The following is a 16345-nucleotide window of genomic DNA, read 5'->3' as shown; positions in this document are numbered from 1 at the left end:
TGACCACAGAGTGAACTTCAGTGGACTGGGCACATCAAGAAATACCACCCAGAGCAACTTTGTGGGCCTCAGCAAGGCAGGCAGGCTGCTACTAATGGCGTAGCTGGCGTAGGAACAGGGCCAGGGATGGATCCCAAATAGCTTTGGCAGAAGAAGGGTTCCTTGCCATTTAGGAGGCTAAGTAAGTGCTATAACTGCCCTGCCAATGCTGAAACCACCTGCTTTTGCAAGGATTTATCCTCTCTTCTCCCACCCATGGGAGGTCCAGGGAGATATTTTAAAAGCATTGCCACACTTATATCCTGCTGCCACAGCGTCAGATTGCTGCTACCTTCGCAATCCATAGAAAGCCCCTGTGTAATTTATCATTATCATCATCACTCGGCACCTTATTATCTTTGCCTTGTTTACCCTCAGCAGAAAGCACTGTGTGAGGCAAGTTATTTCTGGCAGAAGGAAAACTAAGAATGAGAAAGAGAACAGTAATACATATCCACCCTGTGGAATGTGAACCTAGGCACAATGCTGGGGCACACACTCTTAATTTCTTTTCCCTCAAAAAAGAGTTGATTCCTTAATGTTTTAGTTTAAGCAGGCATAGACATTGAGTTGTTTGAGTTATCAAGATGTGCTGTCTGCAGAATGTTAACTACTGAATTCAGGTGTTTGAAACTTGACAGGTTTATTAATAGGAATATATACAGCTGCCTGACAGGGCTCTTACAGGCTTTCACCTAAGCTACAGGCAGGGAACCTGTGGCTCTCCAACTGCTATTGGGCTCCAGCTTCCACAAGCCTCAGTCAGCATGGTCAACTGTAAGGGATGATGGGACTTGGAATCCAACATCTGAAAGGCCATAGTTTTCCCATCCCTGACCTAGATTAAGGGCAAAAAATGAGGGGAAAGTCTTCAGGCAGTGCACAATTAATTAATTGTTCCTGAAAATGGCCATCAGAGTGTCATGTGTCACTCTGCATCTTCAGGGTCAGATGTGGGATGGCAGGCTCTGGAGGAAGATGAAGAGACAAATAAGGAAGAATGGGGAGGGGAGGCTGGGCCAAGGAAGGCACTTCCCTGTCAGATGGTAATGTTGGAACAGGAGTCCTAGCAAGCAGCAAAATTCGTACTGGAATTTTGGGGGGAAAGGCAGCTCTTCTTCCAAACACCTGAGAGATTTTGCAAACTTAAATCTTTCCTTTTAGTTATTCACTGTTGGGTAACATTTCAGTTTATGGCCATAGCTCTAGTTGAACTTCTCTGCTGACATTAAGATCTTGCTCTGCCTTCTGTTACAGGGATGCCCCAAACACTGAGCTCTACCAGCATGTTTACTCCTTGTGGCTTCAGCCCTCATCATCTACATCCACCCAAAGAAGGTGATGAAGGAGGGCTGATCTTTCAAGATGGAAACCTCACCTCAGCATCTCTTGATGCTTTAATCCAGCATCTTATACCTACAGCTGACTACTACCCTGAGGTAAGTCCTATGTTAATGTAAGCTGCCACATCGCTTTCATGAACTGGATCATTGGGAGGAATTCTTGCTATGTCCATCATACTGTCAGGGCATGCATTTCAGCTTGCCAGACAGAATGTTCCCCCTTCCCTTTTCACTTACTCTTCTGGGAGTTCTCTCAAAAAACCCCAGAGCCAATTTTTTTGGGGGGGGGGGGGGAGGAGAGAGAGGAAAGCCCCATTGCACAAGTGGTGGTCTTTGTACAGGGCTTCCACTGATGGGACTCATCCATTTCAAATCCCAGTTCAAGTGCTAGCTACCACTTTAAAAGTCCTAAATGATTTAGGACTAAGGTACCAATGGAACAACATCTCCCATATGAGTCTTCATTCACGTTTCAGTCATTGTGGGAGATTTATCTGAATCCCACTGTTGTCGGAGGTTTGGTTGAGGGCTTTCAACATAATAGGAGGTCTGCTTGGTTTATGGGGCATTAAAATGCTATTCTTTTTGAATGAGCTTAAGGGCTGGAGTATACTGAATGTGATCTCCCATACTGTTTTACTGGATCACTGCAAGTTTTATCAATAGTGTTCTATACTTTGTGAGTTGTAACCCTCCTTGGGTATTGCTGTATTCAGTGGAATGATAGGGAATAAATATTTATGATTATGTGATTCTTGTAGAGCTCTTTCACACTGAAGTAGCATGGTTGCCCAAGTGGAAAGGAAATTTGTATCATGACAAGAATTGTAAATGTTTGATGAAATGTAGGATACACTGCAAGATAAATGGTTCTGTGTAACCCTTTGATTTAACCTGAAGTTTGTATTATTCTTCCTAGACTTCATCCAAATCACTGGGGCAAAGTCAAGGGGAGGAAGGGATGTTAAACAAATATCATATACTAGGAATAGCCTAACCAACTGGATCAGGGGGCATGTTCATATTATTGCTAATTCTAGTTTGCTAAATGCTTTCAATTGCACTCACAGTTAAAAGAGCTTAAGTTCCATTTAGTTCAATTACTTCTAAATATGTATAACTTAGGGCTCAATTGCAGCCACTGTTAACTTGGCTTTTGTTGTTACATCTAGAAGTACTTCATTAGTGAGAGTCTGTAGCCTAACAACTTTTGATTGAAAACAATGGTCATTTAAATGAAAGGAAATGAGCACTCAATATTGCAGCCTTAGCCCATGAAAAGAGTGGCTATTTATTAAAAAGAAACTCCACTGTGCTGGAGATGAATACTCTACCAAGGCTAATGCTTTAAAGTTAATAATTGCAAATTTCAGCAAATTCTGACATTTTTAGCAACACACACATGAACATGATACATATCCATATTATATTCACAGTTTCATATATTCATAGATTAATTTTGTCCTGTGAATGAAGCATGAAAAAATTGGAAACTAAAAGTATAACAAAATTGTCTAATTTCTTTGCCTATTTGTTTTTTTGGTTGTGAAGCAGATGTTTAATCTTAACGTTGTTGGTTTTTTCTTCATGTAACACTGCAGGACTATACAATAACTTATGTTTTTTGCATAGGTGCTGTTTAATTAGCTGCAACAATATTGGTTTTTATCCTCAACCATGTGTCTCAAAAATGTGGTTAACAGTTTTGATCTACTAATTAAAAGGTAAAGGTACCCCTGCCCATATGGGCCAGTTGTGTCCGACTTTAGGGTTGTGCGCCCATGTCACTTAAGAGGCCGGGGGCCAGCGCTGTCCGGAGACACTTCCGAGTCACGTGGCCAGCGTGATGAAGCTGCTCTGGCGAGCCAGCACCAGCGCAGCACACGGAAACGCTGTTTACCTTCCCGCTATAAAGCGGTACCTATTTATCTACTTGCACTTAGGGGTGCTTTCGAACTGCTAGGTGGGCAGGAGCTGGGACCGGAAGACGGGAGCTCACCCCGCCGCGGGGATTCGAACTGCCGACCATACGATCGGCAAGTCCTAGGCACTGAGGTTTTACCCACAGCGCCACCCACGTCCCTGATCTACTAATTACTTGAAATTAAATCATATTGCGTTCAATATAATGTAATCCCAAGTTAGTGTGTAAGATTTCCAGCATTCTACTTTCAGCCCGCTGAATATCATTAGGAAAAGGATCAATGGCTATATCAGGGGTAGGCAACCTAAGGCCTGGGGGCCGGATGCGGCCCAATCGCCTTCTCAATCCGGCCTGGGGACCGTCCGGGAATCGGCGTGTTTTTACACGAGTAGAATGTGTCCTTTTATTTAAAATGCATCTCTGGGTTATTTGTGGAGCATAGGAATTTGTTCATATTTTTTTTCAAAATATAGCCCAGCCCACCACATGGTCTGAGGGACGGTGAACCGGCCCATGGCTGAAAAAGGTTGCTGACCCCTGGGCTATATGCTACATCCATGGTTGGAGGCAGTAAGCCTCTGAATACCAGTTGCTGGGAATCACAGGTGGGATGAGTGCTGTCTTTCAGGCTTCCCATAGGCATCTGATTGGTTACTGTGATGGATTCAGAACAAACAAAAGGAAGTAGTTTTTCTCCATTCACATAGTTAATCTGTGGAATTTCTTTCCACCAGGTAGATGACTTTACAGGGGGTATCAGACAATTCAATGATGATAAAGTTTTAGTGGCTACCAGTCATGGTATCTGTATGCTGTCTTGGGAATACCCATTTCTGGAGATCCAGAGGGTGTCATGTTCCGCTTGCAGGGGTTCCAGAGTAAGAAAAAAGATGCTGAACTAGGCAGGCACTTGGCCTGATCCAGCAGGGCTCCAACTCCTATGATACATTCCCCAAGGAGAGCAATCATTATATTACAGCTGTTTATCTTGTACACAAGTAAGGCTCTGTCTTCTTTTCAATATATGTAATCTCTCCTCCTTGCAAAGTCTTGCTGTGGGTTCACTTTGAGAAATCATCGCTCATATTCATTTGCAGATAAGTTTGCCTCTTTCCCTTTTCCAGAAGGCCTATATCTTTACATTCCTACTGAGCTCAAGACTCTTCATTGAGCCTCGTGAACTTCTGTCCCGAGTTTGTCACAAGTGCATCGAGCAGCAGCAGCTGGATGACCCAGTGCTGGATAAGGTTAGTACTACCAATGGCGGGTGGGTGGGACTGCCTTTGCAAAGAGCTGCCAGTGCTAGAGCAAACTAAAGAAATCCCCTGACTTTACTCTCTTTTGAATCTTTTGATTCCTTGCTGCCTGTGTGCATTCACTCCCATGGGGTTTTTGTTGATGCTGAGTGCCTAGCATGGTTGCATTCTAACATAACATCAGTGCCTCTGAGCAAAGCTGCAGGCACTGGGTGTAGCAAACACTTCAAATCCCCTTCTACCTTCCTCTTGCAGCCTGTCTCAAGTCTTCCCAGGTGGTTTCCCTTTCCTTTCTTGAAGGTTTCACTGAAGCCTTCAGGGTTCCAGGAGGAATCATTTAAGCTGTGCACTGTCAAGAGCAGTTGTCACTGCAACGCTATATATCTCAGTTTTGCCTAATGCATCGTCCCTTAGCCCTAGGCATAGTTTGCAATCTTTCCAGGCTTACCTGTCACTGGCAACTCCCCACAGCAGAATTGCAATTGCAATGAATGCCTGCATGACAAAACAGTAATATATTTGTACTTGGAAGCACTGCTATATATCTATTTACACATCAACAACAAAAACAAAATTTTTCTGTTGTTAGGTAATGATTCCCTAACAGAATGCAGAAAGGTAATGTTTCTCTTTGTAGTAAAGTCTCTTCATAAATACAATGGTCTTGCTTGCTCAACCTGTTGAACCTTAGAATTGTAGGACACACTTGTGGGATGTATTATTACTAGAGCAGTCAAGTACAACATTTTCCTATTGCCTAGAATAGACACACACGTGAATGTGGCTCCAGACAGGGAGGACTTCCTGTCATACCTGCTCTGAAGCTTCCTCCCCCTATGTGTGACCAGGTAGATGGGTGTTGACCCTAGCTGACCATGCAACCATCTCTCTCTTGGGCTCTTACTCTCTTACCCTTGGACTCTCACACTCCTGGCTTTTAGCCAGTGCATGGCTCAACCTTCACATAGGATGGAGCCCACAAGCAGAAAGTCTGAGATGTAGCTCAGACGTCTTTTCACTCTAACCACTAGATAAAGCCTGTCTTCAAATTACTGCTGTGAACTGAATGTGAGTAAAACGTTATTCTTACTTTTAAAAAAGACTGTGTTGTGTTACTATTATTTTAAAAGGGAAGTAAAGGGGAAACCTACTAGGAACAATCCAAACCAGACAAGCCAGAATGGATTGCTTAATTTAAGGATTCTAACGAATCATCAACTTGTTTCCAGTAAGTTGCAAGGGGAATGTGCTCTGCTGTTTACTCACTAGTGTGAGTGAGGAGGGTTAATATCAAAACAATATTTCCTCTCCTAACTTCCTTAACATTCCCACATCACTATGGTTTTCAGCAATGTCTACACTTCCTTCTCAGGGTTTTGCTTGTGACAGTTCTCACCTGCATAGAGTACTGGCACATATTTTTCCCCGCCTTCCCCTGGCACCAATTTTGTACTGACACTCATGGCTCTTTCATCAATATATGAAAAGCAGTACTCCCCCCATTGCATTATGTAGGTCACAGCATGGACATCCCAAATTATTTCTCTTTGCATCATGCCTTTCTGCAAGTGCCATTTTTGAAAATGCTTCTACAAACACAACTTGGAAACTGGGTTAGTTTAGTTCCCAGAATAGTTCCCATCCTCAACTGTCAAAACTTTTGTTAGAATGTCAGCAGTGCATGAATAGCAGAACTGTATTGTGCCTTTGCTTCTTCAAAGTTGAGTCTGGTGGCAGGGGAAAGATTATAATACATCCCCCATCTGGCTACTCTGTCACTGAAAATAAAAAAACCCTGGTGTTAAGAGTGATAGTTTGTGGTGTGAACTTGGCCTTTAAAGCTTATAAAAATAGCCCATGTTTAGCCTCAGGAAGGTACTAATTCACCCAGAAATATTCAGAATGCTGACTTATCTCATGTGATCCAACAAGAAGATTCTCAAGGTAAATCTTTATTTCCTGGCTGTTTATCCAGAAGAGGAAGACTCACAGTGCAGTCCTAACCATGTTTACTCAGAAGTAAGTCCTACTGAATTCAGTGGTGCTTACTCCCAAGTAAGCAGGATTTGGATTGCAGCCTCAGGCAGTCTTACTGTACAGTCACAGACCTGCTTAACAGCCTCACTCAGCTATTTTGCTATTTTCAGAAGCCCTCATTAGGAAGATTTTTTACAAGTATGTACTTGCTCAGGGACTGGGAATCTGTGACCCTACAGATGGTATGTTGGACTCCAGCTTCCATCAGTGCCAACCAGCAAGGCCAGTGGTGAGGGAAGATGAGAGCTGTGGTTCAACAGAATCAGGACTTCCTCATCCCTGTAGCATCCCTCGTCCTAGTACTCTAGCTCCTCAACAAGCCCTGAGCTTCCATATTTAGAGAGAGAATGGACAAGCAGCCAGGTGTCTCTTTAACACAGGGCCTAACATTGGGAGGGGAGGCAGCATGAAATGCTTTCTCAGTGCTTCTCTTCCCTAAACCACATATCTGTCTTCAGCCATGGGTAATAGTGGTCCTAAATGGTCAATGGTGTAATGGTATAGGGGCAGAGGAAAAGTTACAGGGGAAGGGGATGAAGGATCCCCTGCCAGCCTCCCTGCTTTACCACGCACAACGCTCATGAAATTTCATAGGCCACCTATATTATGTTCACTGATAGTAAGAATGTTGCATTTGCCTTGAGACCTGTTTTGGTCACATGCTAAAATGGGCACTTTGATGAGTTTGGTTGAAAAAGCAGGAAGCTTCAAGGCACACAATATAATTTTGTTTGATTAGAGGGTGCCTTCTGTCCAGAGGCTAAAACAAGGAAGTTCTCTCCTCTCATTCAAGGTTTCCATTGATGTAATGAATACGTGTGCTGTTTGAAAATAGGCTTCTTAGATTGCTCCTAAAACATTTAGGACCATCGGGCATATCATACTATAATACAGAAGATCTGACCCCAAGTATCTTAGAGGCAGAGAGCAGGAAAAGCCAAAGCGGTTTCCTTTGGCAAATACTTGTTAGGTTCAAAAAGAAACATTTAAGAATAGGTTATAGCTGTACAAGAGAAGTGTATAGCCAAATATTGAGAACATCCAAAGTAGGGATACTTGTGGAATTCTATCATTGCAAATTCCAGTGTGAACCAACACACACACACACCAGACTAAAGTACAAAACAGAACATTTTATTTCTGTGCTTGGCTGGAAAAAGTAAAAAGTAAAAGAAAAAACCAATTATTTAGAAATGCATATTTTGAGATAGAATAAGTGTTTAAAAGCCATAGGGCAGAAAAGGCTTAGAAGTGAACACATGCAAAAGTGCTGCAGACTAGAAATAGGCTTCCATCCCTAACACAAGGCCATCTATGAAACTAATTTAAATCACTCTATAGGCATGTTGGTGTTCTGCAAGTACCACCATTCCGGAATCAGCATTAGGTTAAACCACCAGATCTTTTGGCTGAGAGTTCTTAAATTTGCATCCATCTTTTTTTATTTCTAATTTCAGGCACGAATCAGAAAATTTGGGCCCAAAATACTACAGTTATTGACGGAATGGACAGAAACATTTCCATATGATTTTCAGGACGAAAAGATGATTGGCTGCTTAAAAGACATTATCCACAGGATAGCTCCATGTGATGAGGTGAGGATGGCAGCAATTTAGAGATATACTGAGAAGGTGCATAATCAACAATTGTTCAGTCAACTGTTTGTTATTAAAAATTACTTTCACTATGGAAGAGACTGGGGGGGACAAATTCCTAGTCAATTTTCAAATGACATTTTCTGAAAATATGATTATCAATAGAAAGAAATATATAATATTGTTTAATTATTTCTGAGCTAAGATGTAAAAAGCTAGTTGCATGGTCAACTAAAAAGTTCACCCAGGTGACCTAATTTATTTGTTGACTAATTTTAAAAAATGGAAAAGGAAACTTCCATTTTAAAAAGTTTATGGAATGTAGGTTGGATCCGGATCTTAGAGTAGACTCACTGAAATATAAGGAACTTAAGTGGCATCCCTAACATAAGGTAGTGGATCTATTTCAGCTTTCACCAACACAGTGTCTTCCAGGTGTTTTGGGCTACTGAACTAACTGGAGCTGATGGGAATATGAAGGGCACCAAGATCAGCAAAGACTGTTCTAGTCTAAACATGGCTAAGGGTGCAATCCTAACTTACATAGTCATAAATCCAATTGGATGCCATCCAATTTATATTTGAGTAGACATTATTAGAATTACACTAGGCAATTCTCTTTTTGGGTTTTATTTTGTATCTTCACACATTGTACTTTTTTCTTCTTCCTTTTACCCTTCTTTATCCTCTGACATTTTGCTTAGCAAAACCAGACCTAATTGTTGAGCTAACTAACATGGCAGTGTGAGATATTGCAGAATGGGAGATATTGGAACAAGCAAACAGAAAGAGAGTACCTAATTCAGATTGACTAATATCCTGATGTTTTACATGAAAGATTGCAAAACCAACAGTCCCAAACATTAGCTCATTTTGTGTCCTATTAACTTTTTAGGATATAAACAGTTAAAGGAACCATGAAGCTGTCAGTGGAGGCTTGAATCATTTTAGATTCCTCCTAATTAGCCAGCTAGCAAACAGTGAATATTGAGTTGCGTAGCTTTCAAAGGAGGAGCTTTAAGTTATGCACAATATAAATAACAAATTAGACATCGGGGAGCTGTGTTCAGATTGGGCTCTTAATGACTAAGGTCATAGCCAGCAACCAAAGAGCTACTTTAGTCATGCTCAAAATCTTCAACATACCCAGTTCAATGTTCATTGAACATTGACTGGCAGCTAGTGAAGCCACCATAGAAAAGGGAAATGGAGACATTGGTATGAAGAAAGCCTTAATAAGGTATGAATAATTTATATGGGGCATTATCTAACCAAGTGCTTCCTCTAGGGAAAGGATTTCCAGTTGTGCAACTTAACTTCTCCCCCTTCTTCTCTCCTCACTTGCCCTCTACCAGGGGCGTACGAAGTGGGGGGGCGGAGGGGGCAGATCACCCTGGGTGCCACTCAGGGGGGGGGTTTGACAAGATGGCCCCTGCTTCCCCCATCTGTAGAGTGGCCAAGGGCGTGCACAGTCAGTAGGGGTGCCGCTCGCGCAGTGTCCGTACGGGCTGCCTTTCGCATGGCGACCATATGGGCTGTTGCGCATGCACACTCTGTATGGGATGCCGCACATGCGCAGTCTGTACGGGTTGCTGCTCGTGTGGCAGCCCATACAGACGCCTGTATGGACTGTGCACGCGAGCGGCAGTGGGCGGTTCGCCCTGCCTCCCGGCGTCCCGCCCTGGGTCCCAGAGAGGGTTTCTCCGCCACTGCCCTCTGCACCCTCCCTAAATTTGTTAAAGTGTTGGGAGAACCCCTAGAGCAGATTTAGGAGACACATGGGGGATGCATTGATATTAATCTTTTTATTGGATTTTCTCTTCCAACAACTCTGCAAGGTAAGTAACCTTTATTTCCGTTTTACAAATGGGGAGCAAAGGCTGAAAGAGAATGTCTTTCCTAAAGCCACACAGTCAGTTCATAGCAGAGATGGGTCTTGAACCCAACATATACTCAGTGTCCTATCCCCTGCTCTACATTGGCTCTTTCTCCTCTTTCTGGTACTGCTGTTGCTTCCACAGGGTGGAGCTGCCTAAAAGAGGCAGCTCTCTTAGCTGGTGATTTGAAGTTGGCTTGTTGAATAACTAGCCAACTAAACAAGCTTGACCTTGATGTAACATCAAACCTTGCAAAACATTAAACTTCCTTTGCAAGGTAAGAGCAAACTGTGGTCTGATGGTTTAGGTGAAAATGCAACCTAACGTTTGCCTGAGCACCAGGATAAAATTGAAGCACTGGAGTGTGGGGAGAAGACACAACTTATGAGCTCAAGGCTCCTCACTGCGTATCTAACATGAGGCTATGGGCTGGCTGGGTATTGGTAGTAAAGGCAGCAGTAGGAATTGTCTTCAGCAGTGGTCATCCAGATGCTGTGGAACTGAAGACCCATTAGCCCCAACCAGCATGATGGGCGATGGAGTCCATCAACATTGCAAAATATCACATTGGCCACCCCCGTCTACAGAATCAATAGATGCAGGTTGCTGCAGCAAAGGTCTCATTGGCCTTTTGGCCAATGTTCACATAGCTAGAGTGTGCTTGTATCTATGAAGCTGGGCTTCTTAGATAAATAGCTTCCTCCTGGGTGCTTTCTAACCCCCCCCCCCTTTTTTTTTTGTCCAGATGGCCATAGCTGCCAATTGTCAAGCAGTTTTTATCTTGCAATCTGAATGAAGAAAGGATGCAAAGATAATTATGATAATTATGAGAGTTCAAAGTGAACGAAATATCCACGCTGCTGAAAACATATCAACCCTATATGGGAAATGGAGACATTGACTTTGAGCCTGTTGACATTCAGGGTCTGCTCCCATTGCTTTCAACTGGAGGAGCAGCCTGGACTGTGCCAGAGTTCTTCATAAACAAATCTATATTAGTTGGCTGTGGTGGGTGGAGAGCTGGGGAAAAAACCTTAATGCCAGTCTCCCTGAGCAAAACTAGCAATTAATTAAAGGAATAAGTCACAAGGTCCTATTTATGCAGCTATCTTTTGAAAGGGAAGCATGAAAGAGAAACTGTTCCATGGAGGAGTCTGTACTTGTTTGAAGGGAAAAGGTCAGATCAAATCAAAAGTGCAAAAGAATCCTAGGATTATGGAACACATTTTATCTGTTACTGAAATGAGATTGGGATGATTCCTTACAGCAATATTTTCCTGCTCTTTATCCAGCCTGGTTTCTGGAGGCTTCTTGCAGTGCTTAGAAAGGTATGCATACTGAGAAGCAGTTTCTTTTGCCAAGAGTTACAATTTGCATTTTGAAAGAGAAAGCTTAATTAAAATCTGAATTTCTAAGCCACCTGCTGGGGCTTGCCATCTTCCTTAAATGTGTTTCTGCTTGAGAATGAAATGTTTTTCTTGAATATTAAACAAAAGTACTCTTTGGTTCCCAAACTGGATATTTAAAGAGAAATAGGATTTTTCGTATAGATACCTAGCAGCAGAAATTTTTACAAAGTTCCAAATTAAACTGCACAGTCATTGGCATGTTAAGAGTTTTAAAAAAGAGGTTATTTCTATTATAAAAAAGATATTCAGGAATACATTGTGTTTGTTAAATATTTTCTTAGCCACAGTGCTCAGGACAGTTGTTTGTTTGTTTACAACTTATGTATGTCACCCAATAAATGAATATCCTCTGGGATATGAACCATAAATTTACAATGCATGAGTAAAAACCTGAAAACAAGCAAACAAATAATTAATTCTGAAGAAGAAGAAGAATAAATGCCAAACTAAATAAACACAATAAAAATAGAAGTGATAAAACTGCCACTAGCAAATAATATTATAAAACAGCATTCAAAAGCACTAAATGGTTAATTTAAAATATTTGGAAAATAAAAAGACTGTAGTTTCCTAGTGAGTCTCTCTGCAGAGGGACACTAAGCACACAAGAGCCTCTCCCCCTCTCTAGTAGCCACCTATTGCATCTTATTTGGCAAGGCTATTGGAATTAAAAAAAATTAAGATTTATTTTTGTGCAAAGAGTCATTGTACACCTTCAGGATTATACTTTTGTTCCTGCTTGCTTATGGTAGATGTTACATAGATATTTCCCTTTGCTGACAGCAGGATCAAATCCTCAATAAAGAATTTAAAACTTACATTACAAAATGATTAAAGCACTAAAAGCAGCAGTAGGAAAACAACAATAAGAAGCAGTAAAAAAAAATTACTTCAGAGACTTTAAAAACCAATACAATAAAGCAATCCTCTATGGACCAAACGCCTTCTTTAAAAGGACAGTTTTATACTATATTCCAGAAGGCCATGAAACAGGGGCAAGACTTCTTCGCTGTATTTCCACGTGGACAAGCTACTGAGGTCTGACAGCTGCCAGCTCAGTTGCCTCTTCCGAAAGCAGTGATGTGTTGTCCATGCCACTCTTTTTTAGTCACCCAGAACATCAGCAACGCATAGCTGATTGATGTGTGCGCCAGTATCCTTCCAGTTGCCCTGAGTGATATGTGACTGGATGACATAATCCGTGGACTTTGCGGTGTGTCTCTGACCTGCCTCGCTTGCTGTGTTGATCCAGCTGTCAACTTCCTCACTGCAGACTTCCCTTCTTTGCAGCGCTTTATGTCCAGATTAGCAGTAGGCTCAAATCATAGCTGTCTGAGGCAGAGATTGAGAAGAGAGTTTGCTCATAAGCAGTTTCCTCTCAAACTGTCAAACCTTGTTAAATGCCCTTCAGGATTTATGGGCAATGCAGAGGATTGTAAACGCTCATATATATCTTAGCCAGGCTAACACATTCTTCCTCAAAAGAATCCCACCCATAATTCTTTTTATAACAAGGATGGGGAACCTCAGTTCCAGGGGGCTAAATGCAGGCATTCAGGCCTCCCTGTCTGGCACTGTGCCCAGACGACATGTCTCACTGGCCCTCATTCACACCCCAGTTTAAACCAGGGCAGTTCCCTTTGAGAGACTGGTAACTGCATGTGACAGCAACCTTTTTGAGTCCATGGGCACATTTGAAATTCTGAAAATTTTCTGATGCTGTGGGCACCAGTCACAAAATGGCTGCCACGGTGGTTTGGCAGGACACAAAATGACTGTTGCGTAAGGTGTGGCACAGCACAAAATGCTGCCACATTGAAAAGTTTTTAAAATATAAACAGCCAAACATATTCCAGGAAACTCCTTTTCCAAACAAAAGAAGAAGTCTGTTGCTGGTGAGGTAGTGTTGATTAGAACTAGAAAATAAAACATAAAAATTATTCCTGAACTTAATAATTGCAAATATACATACACAGTCATAACTAAAAAGATGCATTTAATGCTTGCTGTTGAGTCATTATTACTATTTTTATTATTTAAATAATTGCTACCCCACTCTACGGCCCCAAGACTTCCAGGGCAGTCTCTCTACCCCTCCTCTCTCACATACACACAAAGGGGGGTGGGGAGAAAGATGGACAGACCCTGCTCCCCAAGCTTACAATTGGGGGACATGATGACACTATTATCTATTATTCTTATTATTAATTATTAATGTTATTACCCACCCTTCACCAATAAGCCCCAGGACAAGATTAGTAACACTTAAAGCAGATTATGAACCACAGGGAAAGGGTGAGCCCCGAAAACACAAATCTCTTGACGCCAGGGTAAAGAGATATGTCTTCAGTATTTGCTGAAAGCTATATATTAAAAAGGCCCAATGTACCTCTGAGGAGTTCCATAACTTAGGGGGCTGCCACAGAAAATGCCCTCTCCCAGATTGCCACCCCTCCAAATAAACTTCTGAAGGAGGTGGTATTACCGAGAGCCCCCTTTGCCGATCTTAACATCCAAGAGAGTTTGTAAAAAAAGAGAGAGACAGTCTTTCAAATATTTGGGGCTCTAGTTGTTTGCAGATTTAAACACTGATATGAGCACCTTGATTTGGGCCCTGAAATGTACAATCCATTTTAAATTAGCACAGCCTTTCACAATTCTGCCTGGGCAGCTTGGTCAGCTTGGGCAGAATGTTCTGTTTTTTGAAGCCTCACAGCACAAAACTAAAATGGGAAGGTGAAAGCTAATTGGTGCTGTTTTCTTCCCCCTGCCCCCTTCTGTATTCCACACATGTTAAACTGGCATTGTGGTCAGTAGGCTGAACTAGCACTGAGCACAGTTGCTCACATGTTTTTGACTGGATGCCAGTCTTGTGGTAGAGATCCATAGGATGGAGCTTAGGGTGGACCTATAATTAAGCTGACTGGAATAGTTTGGTTGAAAATAAGATTCTAAGCCACGAATGGTTTATGGATATTTCCCAAATAGGAACATTCAATCATACCGATTTTATTTTTTCCAGCTCATGGTTTGTAATGTTTTCCTTTTCCTTTCCCCCCTGTTCTTTTCCTTTTCCTCACTTCAGGCCTACCGGAAAAAGATGAATCAGCTTCTGCAGACCCTGAATCAGAAGCTCGCAGCTCTTAACCATGGGCAGGAAGGGATAGTCAAGATCAACGCAGCTGTCTCAGACAAGGTGGTTGCTTTTAAAAGTAAGCCCCCATCCATTCAACGAGAAATGATGAGTGTCTGCAGTGATCCCTACACCTTGGCCCAGCAGCTGACACATGTGGAACTGGTAAGTGGAGAGCAAGATTTTTTGCTTTATCTTTAGGTAAGACAACATTTTCTAGAAAATCCCTATTGAGACTTTCGAGAGGATTAAAATATGATCAAATCCCCTTCCCCATGGCAGGAACTCAAATGTGTTGTGGTAAATTTCTGAATGTAGGACCACAAGTACAGGGCATCATGTGAGTCCTTCAGTCCAAGCAATTGCCCACTGGGAGGGAATAAGATATCTTACTACTAATAACAAAAGCTAACTTATATAGTTAAGAAGCTTGTGCACCTACAGTAGACCAAATATGTACTGTTCAGGTTAATGCTAGTTTCAGATGCAGCCATCTTTTTCTTCCCGCATGCTGCAATATGATATTGATTAGTATTGGTCTTGATGAATGAAGAACACAAAGTTTCTCTGAATAACCTTTCATCCTTAAATATTTGCAAAAAGTTGACATTGGATGGTCAATTTGGATCTGGGAGAGGGTCTTGACCCTTCCTTCTACATCATCTTTCAGATTAAAATATCCCCTCCAGGTACTCCAAACCGCTAATTGCATGTTACATTTTCCCAAATGGGGCAAGTAACAGACTGGGTGAGGGTATTTTAATCAGGAAACGAGTTCAGGGAGAAAGGATTAAATATTCTTCCCAAGTGACATGGTCCCAATCCAAATCATCCATCCCTTATATGTTGTTTGCACACACACAAAATCAGACCTGTCATCTTGACTAGTTTGGCCCTGAAGCATTCAAGTTTTTAATCAACCTTTTCATCAGTGCGTAGCAGGTTCCCACTCGGAACCACTGCTCGGAATCACCCCTTGTTTTTATCCACTAGTCAATTCTTGTTTCTTATTGTGAGGATTTCACAAGGTTTCATTGAGGTGCCAAGTCATCATAGGTTTGATGTGTTGTTTTTCTACCAACAAATGCATATCTACTTCTATAACTCATGGTCTTAGGACAACGTAGACATGATGTGGGAGATTCATGATTAGGAATGCCCATGGAATTTATTTTAGCAGCCTTACATGGAACTGATGCTCTTGGTTTGATTTTAAAACTTTTTTCCTTGTCCGTTTCCCACTAGCACTTTCCTTGATGTAAATTACACTCCTAATTACACAAAGCTACTATTAGCTCCACAGGGCATATGTGTGTGATGGGCTTAGATGCTGTGCAGCTGGGTTCCCACTGCCCCACAGCACCCCATAGCCACTTCGGTGCAGGTATGGTTATGATCAAGGAAAGAGCTCAAGAGGAAAGAAAAACCAAGGGAGAATCTAATCAGAGAACTCCAGTAGCCTAGTCTATTTCAGCTGGAATGTCTTTCCTGCTTATGCAGTATAGACTCTAACCATGTTGTAATTGCTTTCTCTGTTGAGGATGAGGAATCTGTGGACTTGCTAGATGTTGTTGGACTGCAAGTCCCAGTAGCCCCAGCTAGCACGGCTATTGTTTGGGTGATGATGAGAGTGTTAATCAAGCAATAGCTGGAGGGCCACAAGTTCCCCATCCCTGCTGTAAGCAATTCCTGATGGAGAGTAAACCAGGCAGAGCTAGTCTGCCAGCCAGTG

General features: G+C 42.1%; 1 protein-coding gene and 1 long non-coding RNA gene across 5 annotated transcripts in view; both read left to right on the top strand.

Moving 5' to 3' along the window:
* Positions 1-16345, top strand: part of LOC308469255 — a 270286-nt gene that overhangs the window by 194518 nt on the left and 59423 nt on the right. The gene's annotated exons all lie outside the window — the stretch shown is intronic.
* RASGEF1C (RasGEF domain family member 1C) overlaps positions 1-16345 on the top strand; it is a 102862-nt gene that overhangs the window by 52040 nt on the left and 34477 nt on the right. For all 4 annotated transcript variants that reach the window (XR_013982012.1, XM_080991414.1, XM_080991413.1 and 1 more), the window contains exons 2-5: positions 1297-1478; positions 4431-4553; positions 8057-8194; positions 14566-14778. Coding sequence is in view for 3 of the 4 variants with exons in the window: in XM_080991414.1 (XP_080847540.1) it covers positions 1299-1478; positions 4431-4553; positions 8057-8194; positions 14566-14778 (654 nt within the window). In the remaining variant the exon portion in view is untranslated. The remainder of the gene's footprint in view (positions 1-1296; positions 1479-4430; positions 4554-8056; positions 8195-14565; positions 14779-16345) is intronic.

This window comes from Podarcis pityusensis (genome assembly GCF_964106645.2).
Source record: "Podarcis pityusensis genome assembly, chromosome: 2".
Lineage (NCBI taxonomy): Eukaryota > Metazoa > Chordata > Lepidosauria > Squamata > Lacertidae > Podarcis > Podarcis pityusensis.
Note: the sequence above shows the minus strand (reverse complement) of the source record. Positions and strands in the feature narration are given on the sequence as shown.